The 16540-nt window shown below is 46.9% G+C and overlaps 1 protein-coding gene across 1 annotated transcript; it reads right to left on the bottom strand.

The window, feature by feature from the left end:
• Positions 1-11939: 11939 nt before the first annotated feature.
• On the bottom strand, positions 11940-14331 carry LOC121576701 (P3 protein-like). Its single transcript, XM_041890070.2, has one exon. The coding sequence runs from the start codon at positions 13839-13841 to the stop codon at positions 12432-12434; it is 1410 nt and encodes a 469-aa protein (XP_041746004.1). The 5' UTR covers positions 13842-14331; the 3' UTR covers positions 11940-12431.
• Between the last annotated feature and the right edge of the window lie 2209 nt (positions 14332-16540).

The raw sequence follows: 16540 nt of genomic DNA on the forward strand, positions 1-16540 counted from the left end.
CCTGCTTAAGCCAGTACATGTCCAGGCCTGTCTGAAGTTTGCTAGAGTGCATTTGGATGATCCAGAAGAGGATTGGGAGAATGTCATATGGTCAGATGAAACCAAAATAGAACTTTTTGGTAAAAACTCAACTCGTCGTGTTTGGAGGACAAAGAATGCTGAGTTGCATCCAAAGAACACCATACCTACTGTGAAGCATGGGGGTGGAAACAACATGCTTTGGGGCTGTTTTTCTGCAAAGGGACCAGGACGACTGATCCGTGTAAAGGAAAGAATGAATGGGGCCATGTATCGTGAGATTTTGAGTGAAAACCTCCTTCCATCAGCAAGGGCATTGAAGATGAAACGTGGCTGGGTCTTTCAGCATGACAATGATCCCAAACACACCGCCCGGGCAACGAAGGAGTGGCTTCATAAGAAGCATTTCAAGGTCCTGGAGTGGCCTAGCCAGTCTCCAGATCTCAACCCCATAGAAAATCTTTGGAGGGAGTTGAAAGTCCGTGTTGCCCAGCTCTAGAGGAGATCTGCATGGAGGAATGGGCCAAAATACCAGCAACAGTGTGTGAAAACCTTGTGAAGACTTACAGAAAACGTTTGACCTGTGTCATTGCCAACAAAGGATATATAACAAAGTATTGAGAAACTTTTGTTATTGACCAAATACTTATTTTCCACCATAATTTGCAAATAAAATCATAAAAAATCCTACAATGTGATTTTCTGGATTTTTTTCTTCTCATTTTGTCTGTCATAGTTGACGTGTACCTATGATGAAAATTACAGGCCTCTCTCATTTTTTTAAGCGGGAGAACTTGCACAATTGGTGGCTGACTAAATACTTTTTTCCCCCACTGTATGTGTGAGAAGAAACGGCACAGTGCATCAGGTGATACAGACACCACACAAGGAAGCATCAAACATCTGTACCCCATTCCAACAGAAAGAGATACATAAAAAAGTGAATATTATGGATTATTATGTCTGTTCTATAATTCTGTTTGATTAGCAGCCTTTTCCACTTCACTATAATTCAGCTGCTGTTTCACCAGATTGCAGGGTCTGCTTGCTATCCAAAGTATCCAGCACACCTAAAAAAAATTGACAAACAAGTAAAACAAATTACACAGGTTCAGAAATTAATATTAGCAGTTGGATAAGATAAAGCCTCTGTCTATTGAATGCAGTTTTGAGCTGCAACGAGAGGGGACATTCAAACTCACAGGAGAGCATGTCATCCAGCACTGAACAACACACCAGGGAGAGTCCTGGGTCTCGTCAAAACCAGCTCGCACCAACACCGTTACCACAGCTGACACAATACATAGTTGGACGTATACAGACTGAGGTGAATGGCAGATAATTCGGAAAGTATTCAGACCCCTTCCCTTTTTCCACATTTTGTTATGTTACAGCCTTATTCTAAAATTGCTTAAATAAAAAATTTTCCTCATCAATCTACACACAATACTCCATAATGACGAAGCAAAAACAGGTTTTTAGAAATGTTTGCAAATGTATTAAAAATAAAAAAACACATACCTTATTTACATAGGTATTCAAACCCTTTGCTATCAGACTCGAAATTGAGGTCAGGTGCATCCTGTTTCCATTGATCATCCTTGAGATGTTTCTAAAATTTGAACATCTGTGGTAAATTCAATTGATTCGACATGATTTGGAAAGGCACACACCTGTCTATATAAGGTCCCACAGTTGACAGTGCATGTCAGAGCAAAAACCAAGCCATGAGGTCGAAGGAATTGTTCGTTGAGCTCCGAGACAGGATTGTGTCGAGGCACAGATCTGGGGAAGGGTACGAATACATTTCTGCAGCATTGAAGGTCCCCAAGAACACAGTGGCCTCCATCTTAAATGGAAGAAGTTTGGAACTACCAAGACTCTTCCTAGAGCTGGCCGCCCGGCCAAACTGAGCAATCGGGGGAGAAGGGCCTTAGTCAGGGAGGTGACCAAGAACCCGATGATCACTCTGACAGAGCTCCAGAGTTCCTCTGTGGAGATGGGAGAACCTTCCAGAAGAACAACCATCTCTGCAGCACTCCACCAATCAGGCCTTTATGGTAGAGTGGCCAGACGGAAGCCACTCCTCAGTAAAAGGCACATGACATCCCACTTGGAGTTTGCCAAAAGGTACCTAAAGGACTCTCAGACCATGAGAAACAAGATTATCTGGTCTGATGAAACCAAGATTGAACTCTTTGGCCTGAATGCCAAGCGTCACGTCTGGAGGAAACCTGGCACCATCCCTACGGTGTCAAGAATGCTGTAGGTGGGTGTAGTGGTGGAATCAAGCGCAGGACACCGAAGTATAGTCCAAAAGACTTTAGTTCAAATTCCAACAAGGAAAATACGAACAAAACTTGCCCGAAGGCGAAACTACGCACGAAGGCGACACAAACAAAAGGCGCACTAAACATGTGTGTAATGTTCCAACACAGTGGAGTGAAGCTCAACCGAGCGAAAATGCAAGCACAACACACGACAGAAAAATAATCACACACAAACACAGACACACCCAACGAGACTTAAATAGAACACTAATGAGGACTAACTAGACACAGGTGTACAACATCAAGACCAAACCAAACGAACATGAAACATAGATCGGTGGCAGCTAGTACTCCGGGGACGACGACCGCCGATGCCTGCCCGAACCAGGAGGAGGAACAGCCTCGGCCGAAACCGTGACAGTACCCCCCCCTTGACGCGCGGCTCCAGCCGTGCGCCGACCCCGGCCTCGGGGACGACCAGGAGGACGCGGAGCAGGGCGCGCGGGATGGTCCCGGTGGAACTCCGACAGGAGAGATGGGTCTAGGATGTCCCTCCGCGGCACCCAGCACCGCTCCTCCGGGCCGTACCCCTCCCACTCCACGAGATACTGGAGACCCCCATCCGGCGTCTGGAGTCCAAGATGGACCGAACGGTGTACGCCGGAGCCCCCTCGATGTCCAATGGGGGCGGAGGAGTCTCTCCTATCTCATTGTCCTGGAGTGGACCAGCTACCACCGGCCTGAGAAGAGACACATGGAACGAGGGGTTAATATTCTTATATTCAACAGGTAGATGTAACCTATAACACACCTCGTTCAATCTTCTCAGGACTTTAAAGGGCCCCACAAACCGCCGACCCAGCTTCCGGCAGGGCAGGCGGAGGGGCAGGTTTCTGGTAGAGAGCCAGACTCGATCTCCGGGTGCGTACACCGGCCCCTCACTGCGGTGGAGATCGGCGCTCGCCTTGTGACGAAGGACGGCCCGCTGCAGGTGGACGTGGGCAGCGTTCCACGTCTCTTCCGAGCGCCTCATCCAATCATCCACCGCAGGGGCCTCGATCTGGCTCTGCTGCCATGGTGCCAGAACCGGCTGGTAACCCAATACACATTGGAAAGGGGTTAGGTTAGTAGAGGAGTGGCGGAGAGAGTTCTGGGCCATCTCGGCCCAGGGAATGTAACGCGCCCACTCCTCAGGCCGGTCCTGGCAATACGACCTCAGAAACCTACCCACATCCTGGTTAACACGTTCTACCTGCCCGTTACTCTCGGGTGGTACCCCGAGGTAAGGCTAACCGAGACCCCCAGACGCTCCATAAACGCTCTCCACACACGGGAGGTAAACTGAGGGCCTCGATCAGACACTATATCCTCGGGGACCCCGTAATGCCGGAAGACGTGGGTAAATAGGGCCTCAGCGGTCTGTAGGGCAGTAGGAAGACCCGACATAGGGAGAAGACGACAGGCCTTAGAGAACCGGTCCACAACGACCAGGATGGTGGTATTCCCCTGAGAGAGGGGAAGGTCTGTAACAAAATCCACCGAGAGGTGGGACCATGGTCGTTGTGGAACGGGTAGGGGCTGTAACTTACCCCTGGGCAGATGTCGGGGCGCCTTACACTGGGCGCACACCGAGCAGGAGGAGACGTAAACCCTCACATCCCTAGCCAAAGTAGGCCACCAGTATTTAGTGCTAAGGCAATGCACTGTCCGGCCAATACCCGGATGTCCAGAGGAGGGTGACGTGTGAGCCCAGTAGATGAGTCGATCCCGAATCTCGAGCGGAACGTGCCTCCGACCCTCAGGACATTGTGGAGGGCTGGGGTCTGTACGCAACGCTCGCTCGATCTCGGCATCGACCTCCCACACCACCGGTGCCACAAGGCAAGACTCCGGTAGTATGGGGAGTAGGCTCAACGGACCTCTCCTCCGTGTCATACCGCCGGGACAGTGCATCTGCCTTACCATTCTGGGACCCAGGGATGTACGTGATTTTAAATACGAACCTGGTGAGAAACATACTCCATCGAGCCTGGCGAGGGTTCAGTCTCCTCGCTGCCCGGATGTACTCCAGGTTCCGATGGTCAGTCAAAATGAGGAAAGGGTGTTGAGCCCCCTCAAGCCAATGCCTCCACACCTTAAGGGCTTGAACTACAGCTAACAGCTCCCTGTCCCCAACGTCATAGTTACGCTCCGCCGGGCTGAGCTTTTTGGAGTAAAAAGCACAGGGGCAGAGTTTAGGTGGCGAGCCGGACCGTTGAGAGAGAACGGCCCCTATACCAGCCTCAGACGCGTCCACCTCAACCTGAAATGGAATTGTGGGATCCGGATGCGCCAGCACCGGAGCCGACGTAAACAGGTCCTTCAGTCTCCCAAAGGCCCTGCCCGCAACAGCTGACCACTGCAGGCGCACCGGACCCCCCTTCAGAAGGGACGTGATGGGAGCTGCCACCTGTCCAAAACCCCGGATAAACCTCCGGTAGTAATTTGCAAAGCCCAAGAACTGCTGCACCTCTTTTACAGTGGTTGGAGTTTGCCAATTACGCACAGCGGACACACGATCCACCTCCATTCTCACCCGACGCGGACAACCAATAACCCAAAAAGGAGACCGACTCCTGGAAAAACAGACATTTCTCTGCCTTGACATATAGGTCGTGCTCCAACAGCCTCCTCAATACACGTCGCACCAGGGTTATATGCTCGGCTCGGGTAGACGAGTACACCAGAATATCATCAATGTACACGACCACCCCTTGTCCCTGCATATCCCGGAAAATGTCATCTACGAAGGATTGGAAGACTGATGGAGCATTCATCAACCCATATGGCATGACAAGATACTCGAAATGACCTGACGTGGTACTAAACGCCGTTTTCCATTCATCGCCCTCCCTAATGCGCACCAAGTTATACGCGCTCCTGAGATCCAATTTTGTGAAAAACCGCGCCCCATGCAATGACTCCGTCATGGTCGCAATCAGAGGGAGTGGATAACTGTATTTCACAGTAATCTGATTGAGACCACGGTAATCAATGCACGGGCGCAACCCTCCATCTTTCTTTTTCACAAAAAAGAAACTCGAAGAGGCGGGGGAAATGGAAGGCCGAATGTATCCCTGTCTCAAAGATTCGCTATGTAAGTTTCCATAGCTTTCCTCTCCTCTTGAGACAAAGGATACACATGGCTCCGTGGGAGCGCTGCTCCTGCCTGGAGATCAATCGCACAGTCCCCCTGTCTATGGGGAGGCAACTGCGTCGCCCTAGTTTTGCTAAACACAAGAGCTAAATCCCCATATTCAGGCGGAATGTGCAGTGCGGGCACTTGGTTTGGACTTTCCACCGAAGTCGCCCCCACGGAAACACCCAGACATCGCCCCTCACACTGAGCAGACCACCCATCGAGAGCCCTCTGTTGCCACTAAATAGCAGGGTTATGGGTGCTTAACTAGGGAATCCCCAGCACCACTGGGTACGCAGGAGAGTCGATCAGATACAGCTGTATAGTCTCTTCATGACCCCCCTGCGCACACATCCTAAGCGGCGCTGTGACCTCCCTGATCAACCCCGACCCCAACGGGCGACTATCTAAGGCATGTACGGGAAAAGGTTTGTCAACAGGCAGGAGAGGGATCCCTAACTCTAAACAAAACTTTCGATCAACAAAATTCCCAGCTGCGCCTGAATCTACTAGCGCCTTATGCTGGGAATGAGGTGCAACCTGTGGAAAACCAACAGGTATACAAAAGTGCGCAACAGAAAGCTCTGGGTAAGCGGGGCGTCTACTCACCTGGGAGGCCCCCCCAGTGCGTGGCCTGTTGTCCTCTCCCTCGGAGAACCCTCCCCAGCACCTGGCCGCAGTGTGCCCTCCACGACCGCACTTGGTGCAGGAGACAGGCCCCCCTCGGGCTCTTCCTCCTCCGCTCTCTAGCGCCAGCGCCCCCGAGCTCCATGGGGCACGGCTCAGAGGCGCTGGAGGGTGAGATGGACGGACCCCCCTCGGAACGTCCGCGGGTAGCTAGCAGGTTATCCAGCCTGATGGACATGTCGACCAACTGGTCGAACGAGAGGCTGGTGTCCCTACAGGCCAGCTCCCGACGGACGTCCTCGCGAAGACCACATCTGTAGTGATCGACGAGAGCCCGCTCATTCCACCCTGCATCTGCCGCTAGAGTACGGAATTCTAGGGCGAACTCCTGGGCACTCCTCCTCCCTGCCGGAGGAAGACCAGACGCTCCCCGCCGCTTTCCCCTCCGGGGATGGTCAAACACCGCCCTGAAGCGGCGGGAGAACTCGTCGTAGGTGATGGTATCCGCGTCGATCCTCCTCCACTCCGCGTTGGCCCATTCCAACGCCTTCCCGGAAAGGCAGGAGATCAGGGCGGACACGCTCTCATGTCCCGAGGCGCCGGGTGCACGGTGGCCAGGTACAGCTCCACCTGGAGAAGGAATCCCTGACACCCGGCCGCAGTCCCATCGTAGGACCTCGGGAGCGAGAGTCGAACTCCTCGGGGGTTCCGGAATGGGAATGGGCTGACTGGCCGATGGTGCTGGCAGGGAGGATGGCGGTGGAGGAGTCCCCCAGCCTCGGATGGTGGTGATCACCTCCTGCAGTGCGGACCCCATCTGCAGGATCTGGTCACTTTGTTCCCGGACCTTGTCCTCCAGCGTCGCCTGGGCTGCTGCGGCTCCTGCTGATTCCATTCTTTATGGTGTGTGATTCTGTCAAGAATGCTGTAGGTGGGTGTAGTGGTGGAATCAAGCGCAGGACACCGAAGTATAGTCCAAAAGACTTTAGTTCAAATTCCAACAAGGAAAATACGAACAAAACTTGCCCGAAGGCGAAACTACGCACGAAGGCGACACAAACAAAAGGCGCACTAAACATGTGCGTAAACGTTCCAACACAGTGGAGTGAAGCTCAACCGAGCGAAAATGCAAGCACAACACACAGACACACCCAACGAGACTTAAATAGAACACTAATGAGGACTAACTAGACACAGGTGTACAACATCAAGACCAAACCAAACGAACATGAAACATAGATCGGTGGCAGCTAGTACTCCGGGGACGACGACCGCCGATGCCTGCCCGAACCAGGAGGAGGAACAGCCTCGGCCGAAACCGTGACATACGGATAATGCTGTGGGGATGTTTTTCAGTGGCCGAGACTGGGAAATGAGTCAGGATCGAGGGAAAGATGAACGGAGCAAAGTACAGAGAGATCCTTGATGAAAACCTGCTCCAGAGCACTCAGGACCTCAGACTGGGGCGAAGGTTCACCTTCCAACAGGACAACGACCCTAAGCACACAGCCAAGACAATGTAGGAGTGGCTTCGGGACTAGTCTCTGAATGTCCTTGAGTGGCCCATCCAGAGCCCGGACTTGAACCCGATCTCTGGAGAGACCTGAAAATAGCTGTGTAGTGACGCTCCCCATTCTACCTGACAGAGCTTGAGAGGATCTGCAGAGAAGAATGGGAGAAACTCCCCAAATACAGGTGTGCCAAGCTTGTAGCGTCATACCCAAGAAGACTCAAGGCTGTAATCGCTGCCAAAGGTGCTTCAACAAAGTACTGAGTAAAGGGTCTGAATACTTATGTAAATATGATTTACGTTTTTTTTTTTTATACATTCGCTAACATTTTAAAAAACCTGTTTTTGCTTTGTCATTATGGGGTATTGTGTGTAGCTTGATGAGAAAAACAACAACAATTGAATCCATTTTAGAATAAGGCTGTAACCTAACAAAATTTGGAAAAAGTAAAAGGGTCTGAATAATTTCCGAATGCACTGTATATAAAAGAGTATCGGTTCACTGTGAAGGATGAGAAACTCTAGTGTAATGGCTTACTTGAGAGAACCTGCTGAGGCACTCCATCTCCTGCTTCATCCTCAGTAGCTGTCCAACCACACAGAGCCTTCAACTCAGACATCAACCATGACTTCACCCCATTCTCACTGCAACAAGAGGGGAATAGCATACCAGAGATTGAAATGGAGATATCCCATTTAAACTTGTGGGAACACAATAGAAACACAATCTAAAATGCTTTTGAATCGCACTAAAGATCACAAAACACAGAATCTGATACATTGTATACCATAGTAGTAGTATATGATAAATAGAGTTTTAGCATAGTGTGTAGCTATTATCTAGGCTACTTCAGATACCTTTCCAACGTGTACTCCAGAGTGAGGATATTCTGTGTGTAAGTGGTGCACCACCTCTAGCATGTGCTGTTTCTACACAAGGAACAAGGAAGTCATTGTAATGTAAACATAAAGATATAACACAGGCTCAAACTGCCAGTGCCAACACCCGAAGGTATGCCATTGGCAGTCTCAAGACAAGAGCTTCTGGTCTGTGTGCACACACTCTCCTGATCACTCCAATACTCCTGCCAGAAGAGTTTAGAGCAGAAGGCTCCAAGAGAGAGAAGCTGACAGGTTGACTGCAGCAGCACTAAGAGGTGGACCTGAACAGAAGGCACTGAACATTCATAAAGGCATTGGCTATGTAAAACCTCTCGAACTCTAGGCCTAGATGTTGGATGATGAAAAATCATAATTGAAACAAACATCGACATACACTACATGACCAAAAGTATGTGGACACCTGCTTGTCGAACATCTCATTCCAAAATCATGGGCATTAATATGGAGTTGGTCCCCCCTTTGCTGCTATAACAGCCTCCACTCTTCTGGGAAGGCTTTCCACTAGATGTTGGAACATTGCTGCGGGAACAAAACAAAAAAAACTGTACTCGTAGGCTGCCACTCAAAATAAAGAAATACAGTAAGAAATACATACAGTTTAATAATAAATAATACATTCAGTATAAACAGGAAAATAAATTCTGCCAACACCACCGATCCATCATGTCTCCATCAAACACCCCCACCTAGCAAACTTTGCTTTTTTGATAGTCTTGAAAAGGGTACAAAAAAGGGTCAAATGATTTACCTTTAGTTGTTCACCATACCAGCTGGTACAATTTGACTAATATATTTGACATCTAAATTTCAGATAGTGAGAAGATTGATCATAGAACATCTGGATTGATCTATCCAATACAGAAGACATTAGTTGACCCTGTCAATTATCCCTCTTGCAATAATTGAAGGTATTTTAAGAAATCTAACTAATAGCAAATGATTTTTATTAAATTAATCTTAACACAATGAACAGAGGCATTATTAATGACCATCTAAAGATCAATCTCCTCAGACAGGACATGGGACAAACAGATCAATGCATTATCAGGGTTGGCAAGGCTAACATTTCAGTCTCTGTCTATCTTGCCAATCGATCCATTGAAGGTAAATGACACCAGCTAGTCCATTAGCGCTACACTGTCACTGGGATGATGAAAGTGTCTGCAACAGCAGTAATGTGAGGTACTATAGTTTATTACTCTAAGCAGACACATTGTTTATAGTCATTGAACAGAATGTTCCTCTTTTGAGTTTATCCTGACAGCACCAATGCTGCTAGAACATCGACTTGAAGGCAATTTGAGTACAGCTATGACTATGAGCTATCCATCCATACTATTGATGGACCAGAAAAGACCAGTCCTGGTTCATAATTGTATCTGTCTCTATTTTGTGTGAGAATGGCACATATGCAAACGTTTGAATGTAAGATGAGAGAATTGTATGCCCTTCAGACTGTCTTCCTTTGTTTGTGGTTCCAGTGAATAGGCCTACTGGAGATACAGGCATACATGAATGAGAATATTTTTGAGGATTTCCTGGGAATTCCGCCCATGTTTTCCTGGCCTCCCTGTCACTGCGGCAGGAAACCTGCTCATGGAAGGTGAAAATAACTCATTAAAATGTAATCCCATCTGTCTCATGAATTTGTAAGTGTTTTTTCCTATTGTGTCACTAAACCACAGCATAGGAAGTGTAAATACTGCAGCTGCTGGGAATCACCTGTCAACCTGTAAAGTACAGTGGACACTGTTACCTTGGGGAAACAATCTGAGCTGTCGCTCAAGTGGACGTGACACTGTCCTTGCACCCACAGCGGGTACTTTCACCCGTTTCTCTAATGGAAGTGACACTTTAGGCATTTCCTCAAAGTACAATTTACAAAGAGGCACTTTGCTTAGAGTTAGTGTAAGATTTTACAAACCACACAGCTCATATGGTAACCTCATGGCTCTGTAGTGCCAAGAAGAGAAATATCATACCAGGTAAATGAGAGTATATTGTGTGTATCTGTGAAATAGTCTAGGCCCTATGTCTCCGTCTGTCTCTGTGCAGCAGAGTACGAGGTGGAATCCATGGGCTGAAATCTGAAGTTATCAAAGGTCAAATTACCATTGAGAGTGAGGCTGAGCAGCTTTCGAGCCTTTCATTGAACTTACAGACAGGGGGTGCGTGGCAGTGAGAGAGAGGGAAAGAGACATGCATGCATTGACAAAATTGATGACTCCCATTGGTAGTGGCTTGATTGTAACTCACCATGTGAATTTACATCATTTTCATGCAAAGTTTAAAATCCTTAAAATACCTTTGGCTAAAAATAGGTCTAACAGCAGGTATATCAATTAAATGAACGATATGTTGTGCATCTGAGCGTAATTGATCTGCAAGGCTTATGACACTGCACAGGAGGGTCCAAAACACACTGTAAGCAGAGTCATGGAAACATTTCCCATTGGCTTCAATGTGTGTTAATCCATTCGTTTTAGATTAGGGATAGTTGCAATTGGAAAACAAAACAGTTTTTACAGTGGATCAAAAGATTTTCAGTATATGGCATTTTGTAATGGAAACACAAAATGGACTTGCCACAAAAATATTCCAGGTTTTTACTATTGTTTCCCAAAATATTTCAAAATACAACTTTACCCATAAACCCGTACTTGTTTTCCAATGGAAAAGTGTCAATAATTGACAGGAATAAGGAAACGTAATGATTTTGGGGGTAGTTGAGTTATATCTCAATTTACTGTTTTAACTATCACTTCTCATTTACAGGAAAACAATCAAATACAGTGGCTTCCCACTTCGCACAGCAGTTGATGTATGCCAATATTGACAAAGCCTCTTCTTACACCAAACAATTGAGTTCAGCCCATAGACCTAAGCATACATGCTACATTCCTGAGGTCCCACTCACACGTCTTGTGCCAAAACCAAGTTCCAATGCTGTTTTCACTACAAATGCGCAGAGAAACACAGTAATGAAAATACTTAAGTGGTGTAAAAGGGAAAAACACTCTTACAAAACTTTCACTCTGCTCAGGTGTCAGTTTTGCTTTTCACATAGGCAGCTATTCTGACTGTATGCGCATATTTCAAGTCCAACACCTGCTGAAAATCATGTTAATTCCAGTCATTTAAAAAAAACATTACACCTTTAAAAAGGTAACCACATAACATGTAAAGATAGATGAATAATGAGATTATTAACACAAATGCAAATACACAATGCAAAGAGACATGCAAATGTCCTCACATTGGCACACAGTCCACAAATATTATGCACAGGCAAATATTGTTACGGAAACACCCTCAGAAACAAAAGTACTGGCTATATTGCTCAGCTGTGCTGCAGCACAATCTTTACTTTAGTATGTCTCAAGAGTTAAGATTCCTTCTTTAAATAAAGATCCTCCTTGGACAAACTCAAGGCTGCTTTTATGAATGCTTTTATTTTTTATGTCTCCTCTTTATAAAGTACATGGATTCTTAGAAAACCATCTTTGAATCCAGAACAAAAACATTTGTAGCAGTACTTTTCAAACACCATACATTTTCCATCCGACAAACAGTTCCCATTCCTTCGACACATAGACCAATTGTAAACATGATACAAATCAATAATTTCAATTACAAAAAATGTTTGATAGAAAAATATATTATCTTTTATAGGTATTTCTCTTCTTCGGCCTATTTACATGAGGTACTCTTCAGTACAAGCTCATTAAAAAATAAAAAAAATAAAAAAGGGGGTTAGCGGGAAAAGGCCTTTGGTTTCAAGAAAAAAACTAACTTAAATGTCCATTCGCTGTCCTGTGTACACAGTGTCAATGTCATTGATTGTTTTCATCTTGTTGTGTGTGATTTGTAGCCAAGTCTGTGGGACCTCCACAGGTTTGGTTTAGAACAGAAACTCTGCCTACAATCAGGTTTCAGTCCGGGTGGTGGGGGTACAGAACTTTCGATGGGCGAAGTGACCGAGGACGATGAGGAGCATCTCAGAGGTGCTGCTGAGCGCCACTATGAAGGGCGCCTGGGATGCAAAGTCAGCCTCCGCCCGTCGGAACGACAGCTGCATAACCGCCAGTGCCAGAAGGCTGTTCTGCACCCCCACCTCAATACTGACAGTCTTCCTCTGTGGCACTGCCAGTCCTGCCAGCTTCCCCATCCCAAAGCCCAGCAGCAGCCCAAACAGGGGCACGGTTACCCCCGCGACCACCATCTGAGGTCTCACGTTGGCCAGGATAGACGCCCCCATCTGGTAGGCCATGAAGATGCCGCCCACAATGAGCACAAAGCTGAAGGGCCGGATCAGTGCCAGCAGCACGCGGGTCAGTTTGGGCAGACGTAGTTTCACCAGCATGCCCAGGGAGATGGGGATGGCAATGAAGAGAAGGGTGCCCAGGATCTTGATAAAGGGCACGTGGAGGGCAGCGTGGACCCCCAGTAGCCTGCCGTACAGGGCAGAGGACAGGGGCATGGCTGCTGCAGCTACCACTGTGGACACCAGGGTCATGGAGATGGCCAGGGTGACGTCCCCGCCCAGTAGCAGGCTGTAGAGGTAACCTCCGCCGCCGCCCGGGGCAGAGCATGTGATGACCAGGCCCAGGGAGAGGGCCTTGGGCAGGGAGCCCAGCCTGGACAGGCCATAGGCGTACAGTGGCATGACCAGGAACTGCCCTGCGACCCCCAAGAGGAGGGGCACAGGCTTCCGCAGGAGACCCCTCAGCACCTCTACCTCAACCTTGCACCCGAAGGCACACTTGTTGATGAAGATGAGCGGCAGCAAGGCAAATAGGACAGGGTTCTCAGAGAAGTGGGACAGCACGCCCGACTGTATGAGCTGGGCAGCTGGGTCATCACTGCTAGGCGCCACCCTGATGGAGTAGTCTGTCCTTTCTTCAATTACGACCGGGAAAGAATCCTGGTCCAACTCCAATAGCTGGATGAGCAGTTGTGCCAGACCCGGCAACCCAGACCTTATGTTGATAATGAAACTCTTCACAGGCCCCGCATGACTGTCGCTTACATTCAGGATGGAAAGAACCTCCGAGTCCAAGGAGCTTACCTTGACCGTCTGCTTCCAGCTCTCGCGGCCCTTCGTACTTGCGGCGCTTCGGTATTGACTGGAGATTACAATCACGCCCTTAGTGTTTTCGGGAAACTCAAATTCCTGGGAGGTCCCGTCCCCGATTTGTATATACCTTCTGTTGCTGTCGGCCGTCACGTTCGTGTTGTTGTTGTTGTTGTTGTCTGTCAGGGACCTGCCCTCCGTCGGCTGGTCTGCTCCTCTCGTTATCAAGAAGAGACAACAGAATGCAAATAGCGTCCTCATCGTTAGAGGTGCGCCGCAAATACACGCTGCTCCCCAGCCTGCGACCTCCCCAGTCCGTCTTAAACCGCCTCCCTTTTACAAAATGCTATAGAACTTCTCAGATCCCCTGATACAATAGCTACGTAGGCAGCTGGGTCTACATTCCTTCTGGTTCCCATTTAGCTTCACCCGTGTTCTTGCTCTCTTTCTACCGGAACTTAAACATCACCCCGCCCCATCCTACACCAAAAATTAGCTGTCATATTTTCACCAATTTCAGACGATTCACGACTCATTTTTTCGTGCTAAGAATAAATATCTGCCTCGGTGAACGGTCGCCACGCATTCCGGTTTTTATTTTCTCTGCTTGTTGGCAACTGTCACCACCGCTGTTCCCCCCTGCTTCTCCTCTTCTTTCACTCACTCGCTAAGACTTATTTTAATCCAATCAGAGAAGCCCCTAGCGTTAACTCTCTATGTCCCTTACCAAAATAACCACCAACGTCACATGAGAAAAATCTAATTACGGGGGTGTTCTTTCTTCCTGTGTGGGCTGCATTCTCAGCATCATAGAGGAAACACCGTTTAATGTCTATGGGGGAGGACCCACTGCAAAATGCTGTGGTCATGTTATGTTGACCAAAGCAAAATGGTAGAATAAATTAAACATAGTCCAAAACACATAATGAATGGAAAATAAAATAAACTGCAGTTCATTATGGCTGGAGGTATTTTCCTTTATTTAGTTATTCTTCCCTTACAAAAAAAGAATGCAGTTTTGAAACTGCAGTAAAAGTGCAGTAACTGCAGTTGACTGGTATTTTGGATGCAGTAATTGCTGAATAACTGCAGTGTACTGCAGTTGCACTGCAGTTATACTGTACTCTGACTGCAATGTTTTTTGTAAGGGTGGCATCACACACAGACACACGACTTATACAATAAATAATACATTTAAGATGGGCATTGGGGCTTGTTTTCTTATACTGGACAAAAATATAAAGGCAACATGCAACAATTTCAAAGATTTTACTGAAGTACAGTTCATATGAGGAAATCAGTCCATTTAAATAAATTCATTAGGCCCTAATCTATGGATTTTACATGACTGAAAATACAGATCTGCTGGTCACAGATAACTTTTAAAAAAAGGTAGGGGTGTGGATCAGAAAATCAGTCAATATGTGGTGTGACCACCATTTGCCTCATGCAGCGTGACACATCTCCTTCGCATAGAGTTGATCAGGCTGTTGATTGTGGCCTGTGGAATGTTGTCCCACTCCTCTTCAATGATTGTGCGAAGTTGCTGGATATCCCAAACATGCTCAATGGGTGACATGTCTGGTGAGTATGCAGTCCATGGAAGAACTGGGACATTTTCAGCTCTCCAGGGAATTGTGTGCAGATCCTTGCGACATGGAGCCGTGCAGTATCATGCTGAAACATGAGGTGATGGCAGCGGATGAATGGCACGACAATGGGCCTCAGCTTTTTGTGCTTATGGAACATTTCTGGGATCTTTATTTCAGCTCAAGAAACATGGGACCAAAACTTTACATGTTGTGTTTATATTTTTGTTCAGTGTAGTATGTGTGAGAGGGATGTTTGTCGAGGAGAAGGGTGGATTTAAGGTGTTCAAGTTAGTCTGTTCTAGTGCCAGATGTTTGATGTCTGGTGAGCTCTAGAATAACACATCCTCTGTGTGCAATAGAAAATCTAGGTTGAATTTAGTAGGCATCTTGAGGTTTTGTAACCTTGATGCGTTTATCTATGGAGATTCTTATGTCTAGTCCATGAGACCAGACTGCAACGGAAGCTTGTTGAGCCACTACAGGAACAACAACATGTTATACTATCAAATTCTATTGATCTTTGCCCGGCTGTATATTTGATCACTGAGCAAAAACATAGTGACCATTAACACACACACACACACACACACTGCACGGTATCCAGTTCCAGGTCGCTGCCAAGTATTGTTGATGGGACTTTGTACACAACGAATGCAATTGTGAAATGTTATTCTTTTACTGCCTGAATTTAAAATGGATACATTTAGATTTTGTGGCACTGGCCTACACACAATACCACATAATATCAAAGTAGAATTATGTTTTTAGAAATGTTTACAAATTAATTAGAACTGAAAAGCTGAAATGTGTTGTGTCAATAAGAATTCAACCCCTTTGTTATGGCAAGCCTAAATAAGTTCAGGAGTAAAGATGTGCTTAACAAGTCACATAGTAAGTTGCATGGACTCACTCTGTATGCAATAATAGTGTTTAACATGATTTTACAATGACTACCTCATCTCTGTACCCCACACATACAATTATCTGTAAGGTCCCTCAGTCAAGCAATGAATTTCAAACAGATTCAACCACAAAGACCAGGGAGGTTTTCCAATGCCTCGCAAAGAAGGGCACCTATTGGTTCAGTGGGGGAAAAAGTATTTAGTCAGCCACCAATTGTGCAAGTTCTCCCACTTAAAAAGATGAGAGAGGCCTGTAATTTTCATCATAGGTACACGTCAACTATGACAGACAAAATGATTTTTAAAAAATCCAGAAAATCACATTGTAGGATTTTTAATGAATTTATTTGCAAATTATGGTGGAAAATAAGTATTTGGTCAATAACAAAAGTTTCTCAATACTTTGTTATATACCCTTTGTTACCAAAAAGTTATATTTTGGTTTCATCTGACCATATGACATTCT

Source organism: Coregonus clupeaformis, chromosome 29 (genome assembly GCF_020615455.1).
Source record: "Coregonus clupeaformis isolate EN_2021a chromosome 29, ASM2061545v1, whole genome shotgun sequence".
Lineage (NCBI taxonomy): Eukaryota > Metazoa > Chordata > Actinopteri > Salmoniformes > Salmonidae > Coregonus > Coregonus clupeaformis.